This window comes from Cyrtonyx montezumae, unplaced genomic scaffold, assembly GCF_038088225.1.
Source record: "Cyrtonyx montezumae isolate F1298 unplaced genomic scaffold, pur_monq_1.0 scaffold_33, whole genome shotgun sequence".
Classification (NCBI taxonomy): Eukaryota; Metazoa; Chordata; class Aves; order Galliformes; family Odontophoridae; genus Cyrtonyx; species Cyrtonyx montezumae.
The window spans coordinates 1,478,236-1,494,114 of NW_027072038.1; the positions used below are offsets into that span (position 1 = coordinate 1,478,236).

The window sequence follows — 15,879 nt, forward strand, 5'->3', positions numbered from 1 at the left end:
TCATCAGAATGGATGCATCTGTAGACTTTTCAGTTCCTGTAGCTGTAAGGAGGGGAAAAACAGTGATTGGCTCACTGAAAAAAATGAATACAGTAGGCACTTTGAGCAGAAGACACCAAGCCAGGACCTGTCAAAGCCTTTTCAGGTTGCAGAACTTCAGCTTAATAATTCTGCATTCATTTCTGTGGGGATTTTGGCACTGCCTGTTTATTTCTTAGCACCAGATGTACCATTCTGCAGTGACCTATATATAACAAGGTTTAAGGTGGGTGCATCAGTAGCAATCAGGTCAGCTTGCTTCTCAGCCATGCTGACTTAGTCTGCCTGAAAATGCCAGATGAAAAGCAAGGTAGCTAACCACTTGGTTTTGGGTTTGGTTTTTTTTGGGGTTTTTTTTTTTTTTTTTTTGGCACCACTGTAGTTAAGTACAAAACTGGGAAAGTAACTCTTTCCTCATTGCTGTCTTAGGTCTTTCCAAGTCTTTCATCTGTCTTGCCTGGTTGAAAATGTCCTGATGCTGACTGGGGAACAGAGAGCTCTAGTGCCCAGGATGTGGAGATGACATGAACAGCTTTCTGCTCTTTGCATCCTGGCTTCCCCTCTTTAAAACCTGCCAGTAGCTGGATCATACTGTCACTGAAAGATTTTTTTGAAAAGTCACATCTGAAATGTTGCTTATAACTCAAGACAATATTGAAAGCTGTAATGGGTTTGTGAATTTAACACAAGACTGAAGTAATGAACAAATAACATCAGTTTGAGAAACCTCTTGAAATTTCTGAAGGATTTGTAGTTGAATATTTGTGGGTTTTTTTCCTTCATATTTTAATGGGAAACTATGCTCTTGAGGACCTTGTTTGTTTGGTTAGAGAGCTAAGAAAGCTTGCACAAGATTTCTGTAGAAGTCTTCTATTCCTTTAAAGATTTGACCTTAACCACACATAATCTATTCTTCATTTTGCCCAACTTCTATGTTCAGAACAGTAAGATTTCTTTACCCTGTGAATTGATTCCTGTGGTCTACTCTGAACTTTACCCTCTTTACCCTTGAGCAACCTTCTGAGTACAGGTAACTTTTACTAATGATGGGTAGGGGAGAAGGTATCTTCTTGTGCGACTGTAGTAATGCAGAAATGCAACAGATCACCAGTTTCCAGCCCTGTACCTTCTCAGATAAATTAATCTCTGATCCATGACTAGGAGATCAGATCCTCCAGAATACAGCATTTTTTTTACATCGTGGCTGTCATTCACAAAAGGAGAACGTAATCATTTTACTCTCTCTCCTAGATGCAGGCACAAATAAGGCAACAGCAGAAACCTCAGACCACACCACCTACAGCAGTTCAGGGGCAGAAGTTGGGTTCTCTCACCCCTCCATCCTCCCCCAAGACACAGCGTGCAGGACACAGGAGGATTCTGAGTGATGTGACCCACAGTGCTGTTTTTGGGGTTCCAGCCAGCAAGTCTACCCAGCTCCTGCAGGCAGCTGCTGCTGAAGCTAGTCTCAACAAGTCCAAGTAGGTGGCTGCTTGCTTGGTATGAAAGTATATGGAAGGGGTGAAGTGTAGATGAGGCTCCTCAGGGTCTTTCTGGACTCAGCTCTGAAGTGAGGATAGACTGGTATAAATTAGTCGTGTCCCCAAGACAGCAGTGTAGGGCTTGGCAGAAAGTCACTGAAAACCTTCCCACGGGCAGAAGTACTTTAGAGTGTTTCCTCACTCCCAAAGGGCTAAGCAAATGGAGCCTTCAGATGGGTTATTTAAATCTAGTCAGCTGTCTCACCAGTAGCTCTGGTGCATGCTTTATGCCTGCTGTATAGCAGCACATCTTCTGCAGGAGCACGTGCTAATGACTTTTGGAGTTTTAATTCCTGACAGGATGCTCAGACAAGTTACAAGTCAGTAAGGCCACCTGGTCCTAGTGTTCTGGGTTGTACAAGTAAAATACCTTGCACTGAGTGAAGTAAGAACTGAAATTATAATGCAGTAGTGTGGACCAGCTTATGGTGCTGGTCAGAGAATTTCAGATGGGTTGTTAATGACTGTTATTTGCTTGGGATTGTGTCCAGATCAGCTTCCACTACGCCCTCGGGTTCCCCAAGGACCTCACAGCAGAATGTCTATAATCCACCTGATGTCTCCACGTGGAATCCATTTGATGATGATAACTTCTCCAAACTCACAGCTGAGGAACTGCTGAACAAGGACTTTGCAAAGCTGGGTGATGGTAGGTTCATGGAGGTAGCTTAATACCAGCCTGCTCTTGAAATAAAAAGTGGTGTGGAATGATGTTTTGTCAGATTCTGCTGGGGCATTCCCATGTAATCATGACCTGCTGTGCTGTAAGAGCTGCATTCTTCCAATCACCCTTCCCAGACCCTGTCATCCTTGCTGAGCATGATCCTCCCAGGGAGAGGTACTAACTGCTTGTAGTGTGGCCTTGGTCAGTTGGTTGTAGAACCTACACTATAAACTCAGCTTCATCTGCAGGTTGTGGTTTGCAGGAAAGCCCTTAAGTCACTCACTGAAGTAGTGTCCTGGAAGTATAGGTGAGTAAACAACCTTCCGGATGGAAGTTTTCCCCCTAAATCTCTGTCTGGTGTTTCAGGGAAAGCTCCAGAAAAGGTGGGCAGTTCCACAGAGAACTTGATTCCAGGTTTCCAACCAGCTTCCTCTGCAGCCCAGGCAGATGCATTTGGTGGATCATCTTCCTTCACTGCTGGATCGGGTGAGTCTGAATATGTCCTACAGTACTGCAAGAAAGCAGCAGCTCTTTGACATAGCTTCTTTAAAAGGAAGGTAAAACGTTAACTGCCACAGTTTAGTAGAACTGGACTGCAACATCTGTAAGCAGAGGTGAAGCTTTTGGTGAGATAAGAAACTTAGTCAACTTGTGAAGTTCACAAGGAAACTGCTTATAGGCTGAGGCTCCACATAGCTTCATTGTTAGGAGTAAAATGTGCAGTGTGCAAGCACAAACTTGGACTATGACATTAAGTATATGTGCTGGAGGCTTTCTCTTGCCAGCTGTCTGCCCATGTAGAGCAGGACTAACATCTGCCACAGAGTGAAAGAGAATAGCAGAGACGAGTGAGCAGGGAAAACCTTTAAAGGGAGAGCATGTTTCTTGCATGTTTCTAGTTCTTCAGCTTCAGGAGTTCTCACTGAATGCAGTAATGACCTGAAAAACAACATGGTATTGGCCAACTGCTTACAGCAGCAATGCAAGTTATCCTCTCCTCTGTCACATGCAGCCATGCAGTAAAAACTGCAGCTGTTTGATGTTTCCTACTGAAGCAGAACAGCTTTTGGCATAAAGGGGATCTGGAAGAGACTGAAGAATCCTTGAAGGATTCTTTAAGGGGCAAGGACAGACAAATAGAAATAAATGTAAATGGATTTATGATTTGAGTTTTAGAGGAACTATAACAGACCATGGTAGAGTGGATTCTTAACCTGAGGGTTAAGGAGTTGAAATCCATGACATGAATGCATTCCAGCTGTTTGTGTGTCCTTTGAACCATTTATTTCATCAGCCTTTGTGGAGTGGTGTTGAGCAGCAGCCGCTCTGGATTCAGCTGTTAAGTACTTTCTGCAAAGCCTGAGAAGCATCTGCATGTTCCGGGCTCTTTGGACCTTGAAGCATGTTTGCTTCTTTAAGTAGCTGTCTTTAAAGATTGGGAAATTCTTTGATCACAGGCACTGGGATGGTTACTTCTCACCCTTTTCTTTTTCCCCCATCTTAAACATGAGCCTGCCTGATGCAAGATGCAATAACTGTACTAGACAAAGAGGGCCATCCATGGGGGCTGGCCTGCTGTGTCCTTTGTCAAGGCATTTCACCTTCTGTAAAGTGAGATAATAGTACTCCCCTTTCCAGGAATACGTTGAGATCTTCGGGTTAAACTGTATTGGAGATCTATAGTAATATTTTTGTTTTGTTCTGTAGCAACATGAACTTGTTCTTAGTGTGCACGTGTGTTGCCAGGCCATAGCTTGGACCCTGTAATACCAAGCTGTGTTGTAGGAACATTGCTTGATGTTTTCTGCTTTTCTGTCTTCCCTGTCTCACTCTGCCTTTTCTGTTCGTGGCTAACAGCTGAAAAAATGAAAGACATTCTGAGTCTGGACAGTAGCCCTCCTCTTCTGACTGTGCCTGATCCTTTCATTCCTCTCCCATTGTCCGACACACCAGGTAACCAGAACTGGGTTTATGGAAGTGGGGGGGGGGGGGACTATTGTCATTAGTTTTGTATTATTAACCATAGAGTTCTTTTTTTAGACAGGCCTGAAATCCTTTGTCAATAGTGCTGAGCACCAGCAGGTCCTGCTCAACTTGGTAGTGGTGATGCACGGCATGTTCTGACAGTGAACATCCACATGGTGGTGTGGGCAGTGCTCAGCACGACAACCCCCAGGGTTATCAGACTGTTTCTAATCTCAATAACATTGGTGTCTTTTAAAGGTTCAAAGCCAAAAATAAATAAAACATTGGGTAATTACCTGTGCTTACTGAAGCTGTTTTCAAATAGGTTTCTAATATCGAAGATTTTAGTTTTCATTATTGTTAATAATTATTTTATGTTAAGAACTGGAGTTTCTTTGGGCTTCTGAAGTCTTATTGCAATTACTTGCTTCATGTGAAGCACAAGTTAACGTGTAACCTTTTCAGATTTGGCAAAATCTTGTAGCACAGTTGGTAGCTATTTCCATTTACTTTGGAGTACTACTTGAAAGTCATTCCTGTGTGGATATTTCTGACTGTAGCAGCCAACACTTTTTAGCATAGGATTATGTAAGTGCTTAGGAGCTTATTTGCAAATCAGTGAGGTTTGGAATATGACACTGTTCTTATCATGGAGTTTCTTTAAGCCCTCTGGTAAATGTATGTGACGGGTCCCTTCTTGTCAGCTAGCTCCTGAGAACAAGAGCTTGTTCCAGCTCTCACCCTTGTCCTCAGCTCAAGCTTTGGACCACTGGGAGTTTGGTGAGGACTAATGGGTTTGTAAAGATGACCATATTTCCAGGGAAAATTAAGCAATTCAGGAAAAAAGTCTTTATTTTTTTTTGCCCCATAGTTTTGTAGAACATGCTTCATTTTGGTTGGTGCTCAAAGAACGTTAAAAGTGCTTTATAGCTGAAAAGAAACAGGATTGATTAACAGTCCTATGTGCTCTATGTGAGCACGTCAGGATCTGTCCTGCCCAGCACTGATTTGAATAAAACCTAAAGAAGGTTCAGTGCTGATTCTACACTTTTTACATGTTTGTTTTTCCCCAAATGCTGATGGAAATGCTGGTTTTCATAACACGAAGCCTTTCAGCTCAGGCTGCTATTTACTTCTCTGCCTGTGTGCTCAACAGCTACGTTCCAAGCTGGTTGCTTTCCTTTATTGCCAATTGCATCTTGATAGAGCACAGCCATACAAAGCAACGGGCACAGCCTTGTCTGCAGGAGCTCTGAAATTATTTGTTGTGCAGAAACCACTGCAAAGAAAATTGCCTCTCACCCTTGCCCTCGAGTGCAGATAACGTGAGCAGCATTGTCTGCAGTTCGTGGTGCCAGGTTGTTCGTCCCATAAATCTGTCCCAGACTGCTTGCATATCTTTGCAGGCAGGTGCTAAACCTTCTTTGGTTTAGTTCTGTGCATCTGCTTCTGAGGGTGCAAAGTATGGGGCAAGGGCAGGCAGGAGATCTGGTTTTGTTGGCTCCCTGCACGTTGCTACAGAAATAAATAAAAATCAGATGTCCTTGTATTTTTGAACGTAAAATTTGAGGAGGCTACGAGCTCCTGAATGTTCTCAAGAGCCAGAGCTATGGATTTATCCTTAGCTTTCAGAACTGATAGGTGTTGTCTGTGCTTGTAGAAAGGATTAAAAATAAATAAGGAATCCTGGTTTTAGACACCAGTTGTCAATCTGGGACCTTTATTGTAGTGTGCCTGCATTACCTGTGCTATATGCCTTGTGCAGAATAACTCCATAGCAAGGAGAGAGGACTGGGATGTGAGGAGGGAATGAGCTGTTGTGCATGTGAAAGGCTTTCCTCTAGGTGTGCCCCTTGGATCATAGACCTGAGGCTGAGCTGTGGCTCTGAGTATGTCAGCTGCACCTTGCTAAGCTGCCTTCATTTTTGGAGAAGCAGCTGAATTATATGTAGAAGTTTGCAGAATATTTGTTTCTGAGGAAACAAATTGCTTTGAAAACATTTTAGATGTTTGTTTATTTTCTTAAAGCTGAGCATGGACAGCTTTTCCAGAAATAAAGGTGTGAGCCTGTGCTCTTGGTTACAAGAGCAGTGTTATTCAGCAAGGCTTTCAGCACGAGTGAGGCTTTGATTGGTATTTCCTCTGTTTGCCTTACAGAGCTCTGTGCCCTAAGCCTACACCAGATGAGGTCTGGCTGAGAGCTCAGCTCCTCTATTTCTCAAGCCAAAGACACACTCCTTTAGCACCTGAGCATGCAGGTGGTGTTGCTTGGATGTCAGCTGGTGCTTTCTACCTTTCATCAGTATGCTCAGAGGGAAAGCCAAGCCTCTGTATCACAGATTCCTGAGAAATAAATAAGTGGTGTTTAAATAGCCATAGGATCCATCCCCAGGCAGCCTAAATTTGTTTTAATCCCAGAACTTTCAGCGCTGGGCAATAATCACATGAAAGCAAAAAGGTCATCAGTGTATTCTTCCTTCTCCGTTGTGTAATGGCTGCAATTCCTAATGGAACTGTAACTACCAGGAGGAGCTGGCAAAGAGGGGTGTAAAAATATGGAAAAACATCTGTTAAAGTAAGGGAGAAATTAAATATTCACACTGAAAACGTTTTTCTGTCTGCACGTGTAAGGAAGTGAGCTGAGTTGTTCTCATCAAGCTTATGCTTGGTGACCAGTCACTGAGGAGTATTTGATCAGAGTGGTTATTTTTCTGCTACGTGTGTCTACTTAACATCCATCAATATATGTTTGGCTGAATGAGTTTGAAAGGCAGCATTTTTGTGCCAAGTATTCTGGAAACGTGAAACTAACAGAGCTGGGGAGCTTCTCGGTTGCTCTCCTTATCTTTGAGGCTAGACTGGGTTGTCCCAAGTCCTTGTTTTTATGCCTTCTGTATAGTGATGTACCCAGTGAAACGCCCTTGGATGCATTGCCAAAAAAATTCCTTTCCAATGGCATGAGGGTTTCTGTGGGATGTAACAGGGTGTCTCCCTCTCTAGTCCCAGCTGAGGGTTCTCTATACCCTGTGCTGCAGCCCTGGCAGATTCTCTTAGCAGAAGCAGAGCTGGGGAGGTGGTGCGTGTGGGTCCTTGGCAGAGTGAGCAAGGAGCAGCTGCTGAGCAGCAGCACTAAGGTGAGAGCTGAGAAAGAGCCCTGGATGGAGCACAAACCCACCCACACTGCTGGCTGTGCCTCTCTGCTTCATGCGTGATGAGACAGTGGGGCTTTCTGTAGCCTCACCTATCAAAACCCTGTCTTTGCACGGTAAGTTTTTTCCCTCCTACCCCTTTCTCTTTCAGACAGGTTATTCTTTGCATATTTGCACAATCATTTACTCCCTGCAATAATTTATCTTAACTACATTGAGGAGACAAACATGGCTTTAGTGCCGTTATTTGAAGAGCAGTGACAGGAAGCAATGCTGTCTTGGCCCTAACAGAAAGTGAGATAAGAGAAATTCCCTGTCCAGCACTGTGGAAGATGCAGATATGGCTGGGTAGGGAAGCACAGCCACCTGGGCACGGGCTGGATGTTCTCCCTTTGGATGTAAAGGCAAATAGCATTGCTTATTGAGGAGCTGTTGTCATGTCGGAGTTCTCTGAGGCTTCTAAGTGGTTTTTGTTGCTTTTATTTCTTTCAAATACCCACAGGTTTGTGTGTTTGTTACAGGAGGATGCTTCTCTGGGCTGAAGAAGGTACACAGATTGCAGTGTAGCTTCGAAACAGAATATTTACATGCAGACCCTTGGCCTGTTTCCTAGCCCTAGCCATCTAAGGTGTAGACCTGGCATCAATTGCTAACAATACAGTTGGCTTCAGATGTAGGAGTTCTAAGCAAAACTGGGTATTTTTTCATCATAGTCTTGTAACACACGATCTTCAGGAACACGTTTGGCAGACTTTCCAAGCAGGATGATAGTGCAGTGTGTGAGCTGGAGGCGAGTGTCAGGCTATTGCAGTGTTTGAAGATCTGCATATGTGTAAGAAGTCGTGAAATACTGAGCTCAGATTGCTTGGAACTGCCAGCTCCTGCTTCTGGAAGCAGGAGTTAGGACTTTATCTCATGTGTTATGACAAAGATGTGAATGATTAATGGAGCCACTATTAGTAGGGCAGTAGGGCTGTTACTGTTTTCAAACAACATAACTCCCTATATCCTAGACCCATAAAGGAAGTAACTGTGTCCATCTATTTCAGGTTGCTTATAGTGACTAGATTACATATAGGGAGATTAGAGGAGGTTAATGAGGTTATTGAGAAATTTTGTTCCAAAATGATACATAAATAGCAAGTGATCTGTTTTAAATACTTATATTTTCTGTTTGCACTACATAAGAAACAATTCAATTTGACAGAAACTCTGCTGGGAAAACTAGTCCAGTGCTTTGCCTTGGTTAGCCAAAGTCCTCTGTGACTATACAGTGTACCGCGCTTCCTTTAACACTTGATTGATCACTGGGCACAAATCTTCCTGAGCGACTAATCCCTACTTTCCTTAGGTGTTTGCCCTCCCACTCACAGCACATTGGCTTGGTGGGATTTTTACAGCCTTGTCTTTTCTTTCTCAGCTGACATCCGAAGAAAAGAACTCTGCTGTGTGCTCTATTGAGCTGTCTTTCTTTTTGCTATTCCCCTGCAGTACACGAGTGAGTAACGCCCGTACTGTGTGTGATGCCTGGCTGCTGGGCACCTTGGCTTTGAGATGCTGCATCTTGATTGATTGGTGGCTTACCAGAGTGTGGCAGGCTCTGTCCCTCTGTCACCATTTTAACATACAAGTTTCTCAGGATGCTCTGTCCTTCCTAATAGCCTGCTCTAACTAAAACCTCACTTCCCTCTCCTATCTTTTATTTTTTTTACATCACACTTCTTAATCTTCAAGAGCTTCCTGCCTGTGTTTTGTTACTGAACAGGTGTATTGCCGAGAAGAAATGCAGCATGCCAACTTTGGCAGTGGTGGCATTGCGGATGCAGAGTGCAGTTTGACTGATTGTGAACTTCCAGATATGGGAATTGTGCATGTTTTGGAAAGGGAACAGTCTGAGGGAAAAGATCAGTGTTTTTTACAGGACTGTCCACTGCTGTGCTCCTTAATTTACATATAGATCTGATCTCTTGCTTTCTTGCTCCATGATATAAATCCAGAATTAATTCTGCTGATGCTAAATGGCATTGCATCCTTCTGATATCAGTGTGAATTAGAGGAAAAGCTCTTGTGTTCATCCCCTGAGGAAGCTATTTTGGGAGGGGAACACCTCTGAGAGCACCCAGTTGTAGGTTCTGCTCTTGCTTTGCTTTTTCTGCAGTGTTTTGTTAATTCTGACTGTGATAGGAAAAAAGAGGCCCTCTGATAGAAAACCCTGAATTTAACAGCATGGTGAATGGTGCAGAATGTGCTTTGTCCTTCTACATTCACCCCCACACAAAAATTAATTGCAATGGATCCTGAAACTGCAGCACAGAAGAGATTCATCCTGAGAGCTCTGAGAAACTGGCACCAATTTTCACTCCAATGGAAGGTCTTTGCTGAGGAGTTTGCAGCTGGGAGAAGATCTTTAGAAGTCCATACCCAAGTCTGTAGCATTCATCCTTAAAAAGACACATGGTGTTTTATTGGGGGAATCTGTTCTGCAGTTGGTAATAGCTTTGTGCTTGCATGACTTGGAGCTGGTGTACTTGTATGGGAGACCACTAATCCCTCTGTTTCCTTCTTGCACAGCTGTATTTCTTACTCATCCATAGTAGCTCTGGCTTCTCTCCTCAACCATGACTCTGCTTGGAGGTGTAGCAGCTTTTCTCTTTGAAATGAAAAATTCAACTTGTGTTAGATAACTCCTTTGGTTGCAGGAAAACAAATGCAGATCTGTATCATGAAGGAGCTCTTCTCTCAAGAGCTTCATATCGTTAAACAGAATCTGCCTAATATTCGTGCAGAGGGAAGCAGCCCATTATGCAGAACACACTCTCCTCGACTTCCTGCTGTCCTCATTGGAGCTGTGGTGGAACAGAGGCTTAAGAATTGCATTTCTCACAGCAAAAGCATGTAGTGTTCTTGGGCTTAGGAATGCCTGCTGTGGATCCTGAGAAACTGTTAGTACACGTGTGCTTTTTAAGAAGCATGTTGTGCAGAAGAGACCAGGCTTTACTATTCAGAAGGTATTCCTGCTAGCAGATGTGAACTGTGGAGTTTTCTGGGCCATCACTGTTCTTGTTAAACATTATTTTCCCACCACTCAGTGACTTTTCTGTTTGGCTCTAGTATGAGCTGCTAGACAGTACGGAACCTGGGGAAATGAACTGCTAAACTTCAAAATAGATGGAAACCCTGATTTTACTGTTACTTCTGCTATCTCCTTTCCCACTCATGCTGATGCCTTTTTATTTTTGTGAGCTTCTCAGCCTCACTGGAGGGCTAAAATTCCTTTTAATCAGTCACTAAGTGTTGTGGGGAGTGCCTGTAACATCACTCACAGATTAGAACCAGCAACAGAGGAAACAAGTGTGGAACAAGTAACTAAAGAAAGAACTGCTATCAGCCTGAAGCTTTGCCAAAGCTCAGCTGAGCCCAGGGGATAGGTGAGAGTTGAATAAAAGGGTTTATTCTTGTAAATTCTACATGTTTAAAAAATACAGTTTCCTAATACCTGGCCAAGAGAGTTTCACTGTGTTAAGTGGTAAATCTGCAGTATTGGCAAAGGGTAAAGCTGTTTGGAAGGGTAAGGGGGAAGGAGGGAGACTCAAAGGAGCAAAACATTTGGAAACAGAATCATTAAAGGAACAATTCCAGGTACCTGTGAGTATCTGTGAGTTTGGATAGTGTGTGTTGATGCTGGTCCTTGAAAAGCAGGGCATTTGCAGACAGGCCTTGTTTTTCCAAAACTTCCCCTTTGGAAAAAGGAGTTGAGCATGTTACCTGTCCTCTTGTCCCTATGTTTCTCTCCTGTGCTGTCTTTTCCCAGCATGCTGCAGTCAGTTCCTGAGAACCATCCCTCTTATCCCACTTCTTTTTGTTGCCAAATTGCTGCTTCAGCCTCTGTGCTTATCCATGGGATGTCCCTTGGTGTGTAGGTGAGAAGAGGTGAGAAGCCATCAGTGATGCCTCTGTGGCTGTTCTTCTGCAAATCCACCCTTTAAAGGAAAAAAAGCATTCCTCACAGGGATATGGAAGGTTTCAAGTCTGTTCAGGACTGCTGCTCCCATTGGGGTTTGCCTTTCAGTTGGCCTTCCTCAGGCCTTTGCTGATACAGCAGCTGCTTCTTGGTTCCCTTTTTGGAGTTTCTTCCTCCTCCTCCAGTTGCTTTAATGCATTGACTTGTCAAGCTTTTTCCAGGGAGCAGAATTTATCCTGCTTTGAATAAATAGTTCCAAAGCCACTAGGCTGTTTTATTATTTATGTAGGGCAGTAAAAAGAAAGGTCAATACTATTACTATGTTCATGACAGTGCAACTTAAGCTTTTTTTTGTCATTCTAATTGTGATAAGTCTTTTATATAGCAGTATTCCAGAACCTGTTCTTTTGTGGAGTTATAAGCACGTTTTCTTTGGATACTGAGTGGTGCTAGCCTCTGAACTCAGAACAGAAACTACAGATGTAAAAATGTTATCAAGGCGTAGCTGTGACATGCTGTAGCTTGTTCTAGTGTTAAGTTATAAATGTATTGAGATGACAAGATTTGTCCATGTGCAGCAAGTTTTATCGGTGCTGTTTTTCTGAAGGTGATCACTTCTAACAAATGCTAAAAGTTTTATCTTCATCTTATTCTTTTTTTTTTTTTTTTTTTTTTTTTTTTTTTAAGAAAAAGTGAAAGTAAAATCATGAAGCTCAGTTTTGAAAACCTGGCTAGTTTGGTTTGATTGAAGAAAAAAAAAAACACTCATCCCCCAGATGAACGATTCAGGTTGACGTTTTACATGGACAGTCTGAATTTCTCTGTGCAAAGGATAATGGAAACCACAGGAATTATACAGCTGAGAACACACCTGGTTTGAAGCCTGATATCTCAAATAATTGGCAGCTAGGCAGCTGTTTACCCCAGGGGCAGGTTCTGATGTCTGGCACTGTAGTGTCTTTCTAGTTTTGCATAAGCTCTGGAGGACTTTTAAGTATTCTACTCTTTAGCAAATTAATAAAAGCTGTAAACCTATCTCTAACTTCCGATCATCCCTTCTATTTCTTCCCATTATATAAAGATTAAAACAAAACAGAGCTCCTTAGTCTATGAGGGTGAGAGTAGGCTTTGTGTTTTCAGTGGGTCATATGAGCTGTATTACAGTGGGCTCTTTTGGGAGAGCAGTGCATAGTGGGTGAGGATGTCCTCAGCTTTCTGGGTTTTTCTGTCCTTAATGGAAAGAGATGTTCTCTGTGCAGCAGTGTTACTTGCACACAAAATCATCCACTTGCTTTTCTGGGCCTGATGTGATGAGCCACTGAATTGAGCACCTGATTAACATTGTCTTTTTTTTTTCCTTTTGCTTTTTCTCTGCCTTCCTTCTTCCTTTTCCTGCTTAACCCAGAAAAACTGATTGAGGGACTCAAATCTCCTGAGACTGCGCTTCTGCTCCCTGATATCCTGCCTCTCGCTGACCCTTTTGGTAGCACATCAGATGCTGTGAATGGTAAAAAAAAACCAAACACAAAAACAAAATAAAAACAACAAAACAAAACCCACAGCAGGGTACCTCCTCCTCCCCTCTGTCTTCCACAGCATGCCTTGTCCTGCATGATAATTCTGCATGTTCACCCTCCTGGGCTCTGAAAACAGCCACTGATGTTGGAGAAATGCAGTGGTAGGAGCAGAGCTTGGGTAGAGGAGCAGTCATCACTGGCTGAGGAAGCAGCAAAAACCTTTGAGTTTCTGCACTGGGCTGTCTGTGTGCCTGTTCCTCGGCACCCAGATCGCCCTGCATCAGCCCTTGGAAAGGAGGGCTGTGTTGCCTTTGCTCTGGGGCATATTGTGAGAATAAATGTCCTGGGCTGCCATGAGCCTGGAAGCAGCAGGTTGCCAGGCAGTCTGAGTGTTCAGGGTCTGAGTGTTGCAGAGTCATATTTTGACCGACTTGCCAAATATATTACAGAGTAATAATTGCAGGCTGCAGTTGCTTGTAGTCAGCTGCTGGTGGTTTTGGGTCCAAGCCAGGGTTCCTTGGCTCTGGTTGCAACCCTGTAGCTTTGAATGGAAAGGTAGGAAACAAGCTGCCTAACTGTAAGACTACTTTTCTTCATCAGTTCTTGGCATTTGTCTGAATGCTCTGATCCTACAAATCACAGAGGCTCAAATGTAAACGTTTGTGGATCTCTCTTAGGTTGCTTAGCTAAGCCCTGGCATTGGAGTGCATCCTTGTTCTTCAATTTCACTTTTTGGCTCGTTACCTTGATTTGTGGTCCTCGAGGAAGAGAAATGTTATACCTGGCAGGTGTGACTGTGGTGACAGTCATCCTCTGTCTCTTCCCCTACACCTTAAGGATGATATAAACCCAAATTTTCCTGTACAGCCTCTGTAAGCATCTCCCTTTGTATCCGCATAATGGATGTCAGTGTTAAGCAATACTGTGGACTGGTGTTCTCAGTAATATGTTGAGTTCCAAAGCTTCTCACCTCCCACTATGGGCAGCAAACTTTGCTCCACTAAGCACAACATGAAAAAAGTTCCCACACTGTGGCTGTGTACAGGCTTACCTGCAAATGTGCTGGGGACTCATCAGTGGCTTTTTAGTGTTGCAGGGAGACTCACTGTTGTCTGTTCCTTGCAAAAGCTTGTGATTGCTTATCTGGCTGCAGGACAGCCACTTTAACCTCCAGTTTCACCTTTGGATGGTTCAGATTGGGCTGCTTTTGCACACACACACACACCCCAAAACAAAAAACTCAAATGAGCCAAACATGAGTGTGTTAATCTTTCCTTGTTAATTAACATCAGTCTGACGTCTCACTGCTCCCAGCGTAGCTGCCAGGCATTAAAGGATCACTAAAGGATTCAGACAACTGTCTTCTTAGTTCTTACTTATGTGGTGCCCTGCAAACTAACCTCTGGCTTCTTCTCTGCTCTGGTATTTTGCACGTTTGGAAAGGAAAACCTGACGTAGCTGTTGAGAGCCTCATTCCAGGCCTTGAGGCTCCGTTGCCCCAATGCCTCGTGTCCCAGACTGAGTCGGTTGCTTCCAACAGGACAGGTGGGTGAGGCAGGAGGGGTGTGGGTGCACAGCACTGGGGGTGGGCTGTGGAACAGTGCTATAATGAGTCAGAAAGCACTGTCTGTGTGGACTGCAGCATCTCTTCTCACTGCTTTTGCCACCAGTGTAGACTGCACTTGCTTGAATGTTTTCTAAGTGAATGCTGCATGGTTCCTGGAGGTTTGAGTGGTACGGTATTGCTTCAGCCCACCATCTCAGAGCATTGCTCTGATGATGTACTTTGAAACCCAGAGCATCGCTTGAGTGGGATTTCATTGTCAAATACTCTGCTTCAGAGATCAGTTAGCATCAGAGAATCTGTGGTATGTTGCTAAAGGTGTGGGGAATCCCCCTGCTTTGAGCACAGAGCAGTAAGAAATGTTTTCCATTACAAAAAATGTTTTGTGCTGGCTTTGCTTCAGTTCATTGTGCACTAAACAAATGGGAATAGGACTGTGCCAACATGAGCTTAATGCTGTCTGTGTCTTGTTCTACCTGGCTGCCTTGGGATGCTAACCTGGATTCAGACTCTCTCACTGGGGAAGACTCTCTGCTTGACTGTTCTCTGCTTTCTAACCCTGCTGCTGACCTCTTGGATGAGTTTGCTCCTGTGGCTTTCACGACTCAACCTCACAAAGGTAAACTGTTCCTTTTGCCTCTAATCCTCACCTGCCCTGGGACTGGGTCTTTACCTGACATGAAGTGAGAACCTGATAGCAGTATGTGCTATGACCTGTGTTGTTGGTGGTGGTTTTTTTCCAGGACATTGGTTTGTTTTTTTCCCAAGCCAGTGAAACTTGTAATGCTCACTGAAGTACTAAGGAGAAAGTACAGATTGAAGTGTTCAGCCTGATTGTAAATATGGAGGGGTGGTGTTTTCCGCAAGACCAAGTGGCACAGTGAGTTTATAGGGCACGTAGGCTTTTGTGTGCAACCCTTCTTCAGGTTTGTGAGTGAATACACTCTCATGTTGCCTTTTGCACATGTGAGCTAATGCCTTGCTGCTGGAAGTGAGCCTGATAAGGATCTGTGCTGGTGTCAGAGGTTTCTGAAGCCAACAGAATGTGCTTTGTTCATCAGTGTTCCTATCTGTAGCACGTGACTGAGCTCCTTTGGATCTGGAGGCTGTTTGCATTTTCAGAGGTTATCAGGAGGAGGCTTTTCAGTCAGACTGCAGTGTCACAGCAAACATAAATGAGAGTCTTAAGTTCAATATCCAGATGAAAAATATTAGAGCTGTACACTAACACAGAATAGCAGAGCTGTGGAGGAGGGGGGAGATGGTGTGATGATTCCTAAGAACTGCAGCTCAGCCTTTACAGAACTAATTATTTGGGCTTATAGGGGAGTAACTGAAATACTGTCTGGAGTTTTTTTCCAGGCTGCAGAGCATCCAGCTGAAATCTGGGTCTTCTCTGTGGTGTAGCTGAGCAATAGCACTGGAATAGTTTGGAGAGCTCTCAGCTGGTGTGACTTGTGTGGTCACTTCTTCCTGCTC

At 43.7% G+C, this 15,879-nt stretch overlaps 1 protein-coding gene across 9 annotated transcripts in view; it reads left to right on the top strand.

The window, feature by feature from the left end:
• Nucleotides 1–15,879, top strand: part of AAK1 (AP2 associated kinase 1) — a 63,587-nt gene that overhangs the window by 36,220 nt on the left and 11,488 nt on the right. For 2 of the 9 annotated variants that reach the window (XM_065745119.1, XM_065745123.1), the window contains exons 13-19: nt 1,291–1,520; nt 2,072–2,229; nt 2,611–2,730; nt 4,102–4,197; nt 12,725–12,826; nt 14,280–14,381; nt 14,909–15,019. In XM_065745119.1, the coding sequence (XP_065601191.1) occupies nt 1,291–1,520; nt 2,072–2,229; nt 2,611–2,730; nt 4,102–4,197; nt 12,725–12,826; nt 14,280–14,381; nt 14,909–15,019 (919 nt within the window). Of the gene's footprint in view, nt 1–1,290; nt 1,521–2,071; nt 2,230–2,610; nt 2,731–4,101; nt 4,198–8,778; nt 8,857–12,724; nt 12,827–14,279; nt 14,382–14,908; nt 15,020–15,879 lie in introns of all 9 variants that reach the window. The other 7 variants (XM_065745126.1, XM_065745125.1, XM_065745121.1 and 4 more) reach the window with 4 other exon arrangements.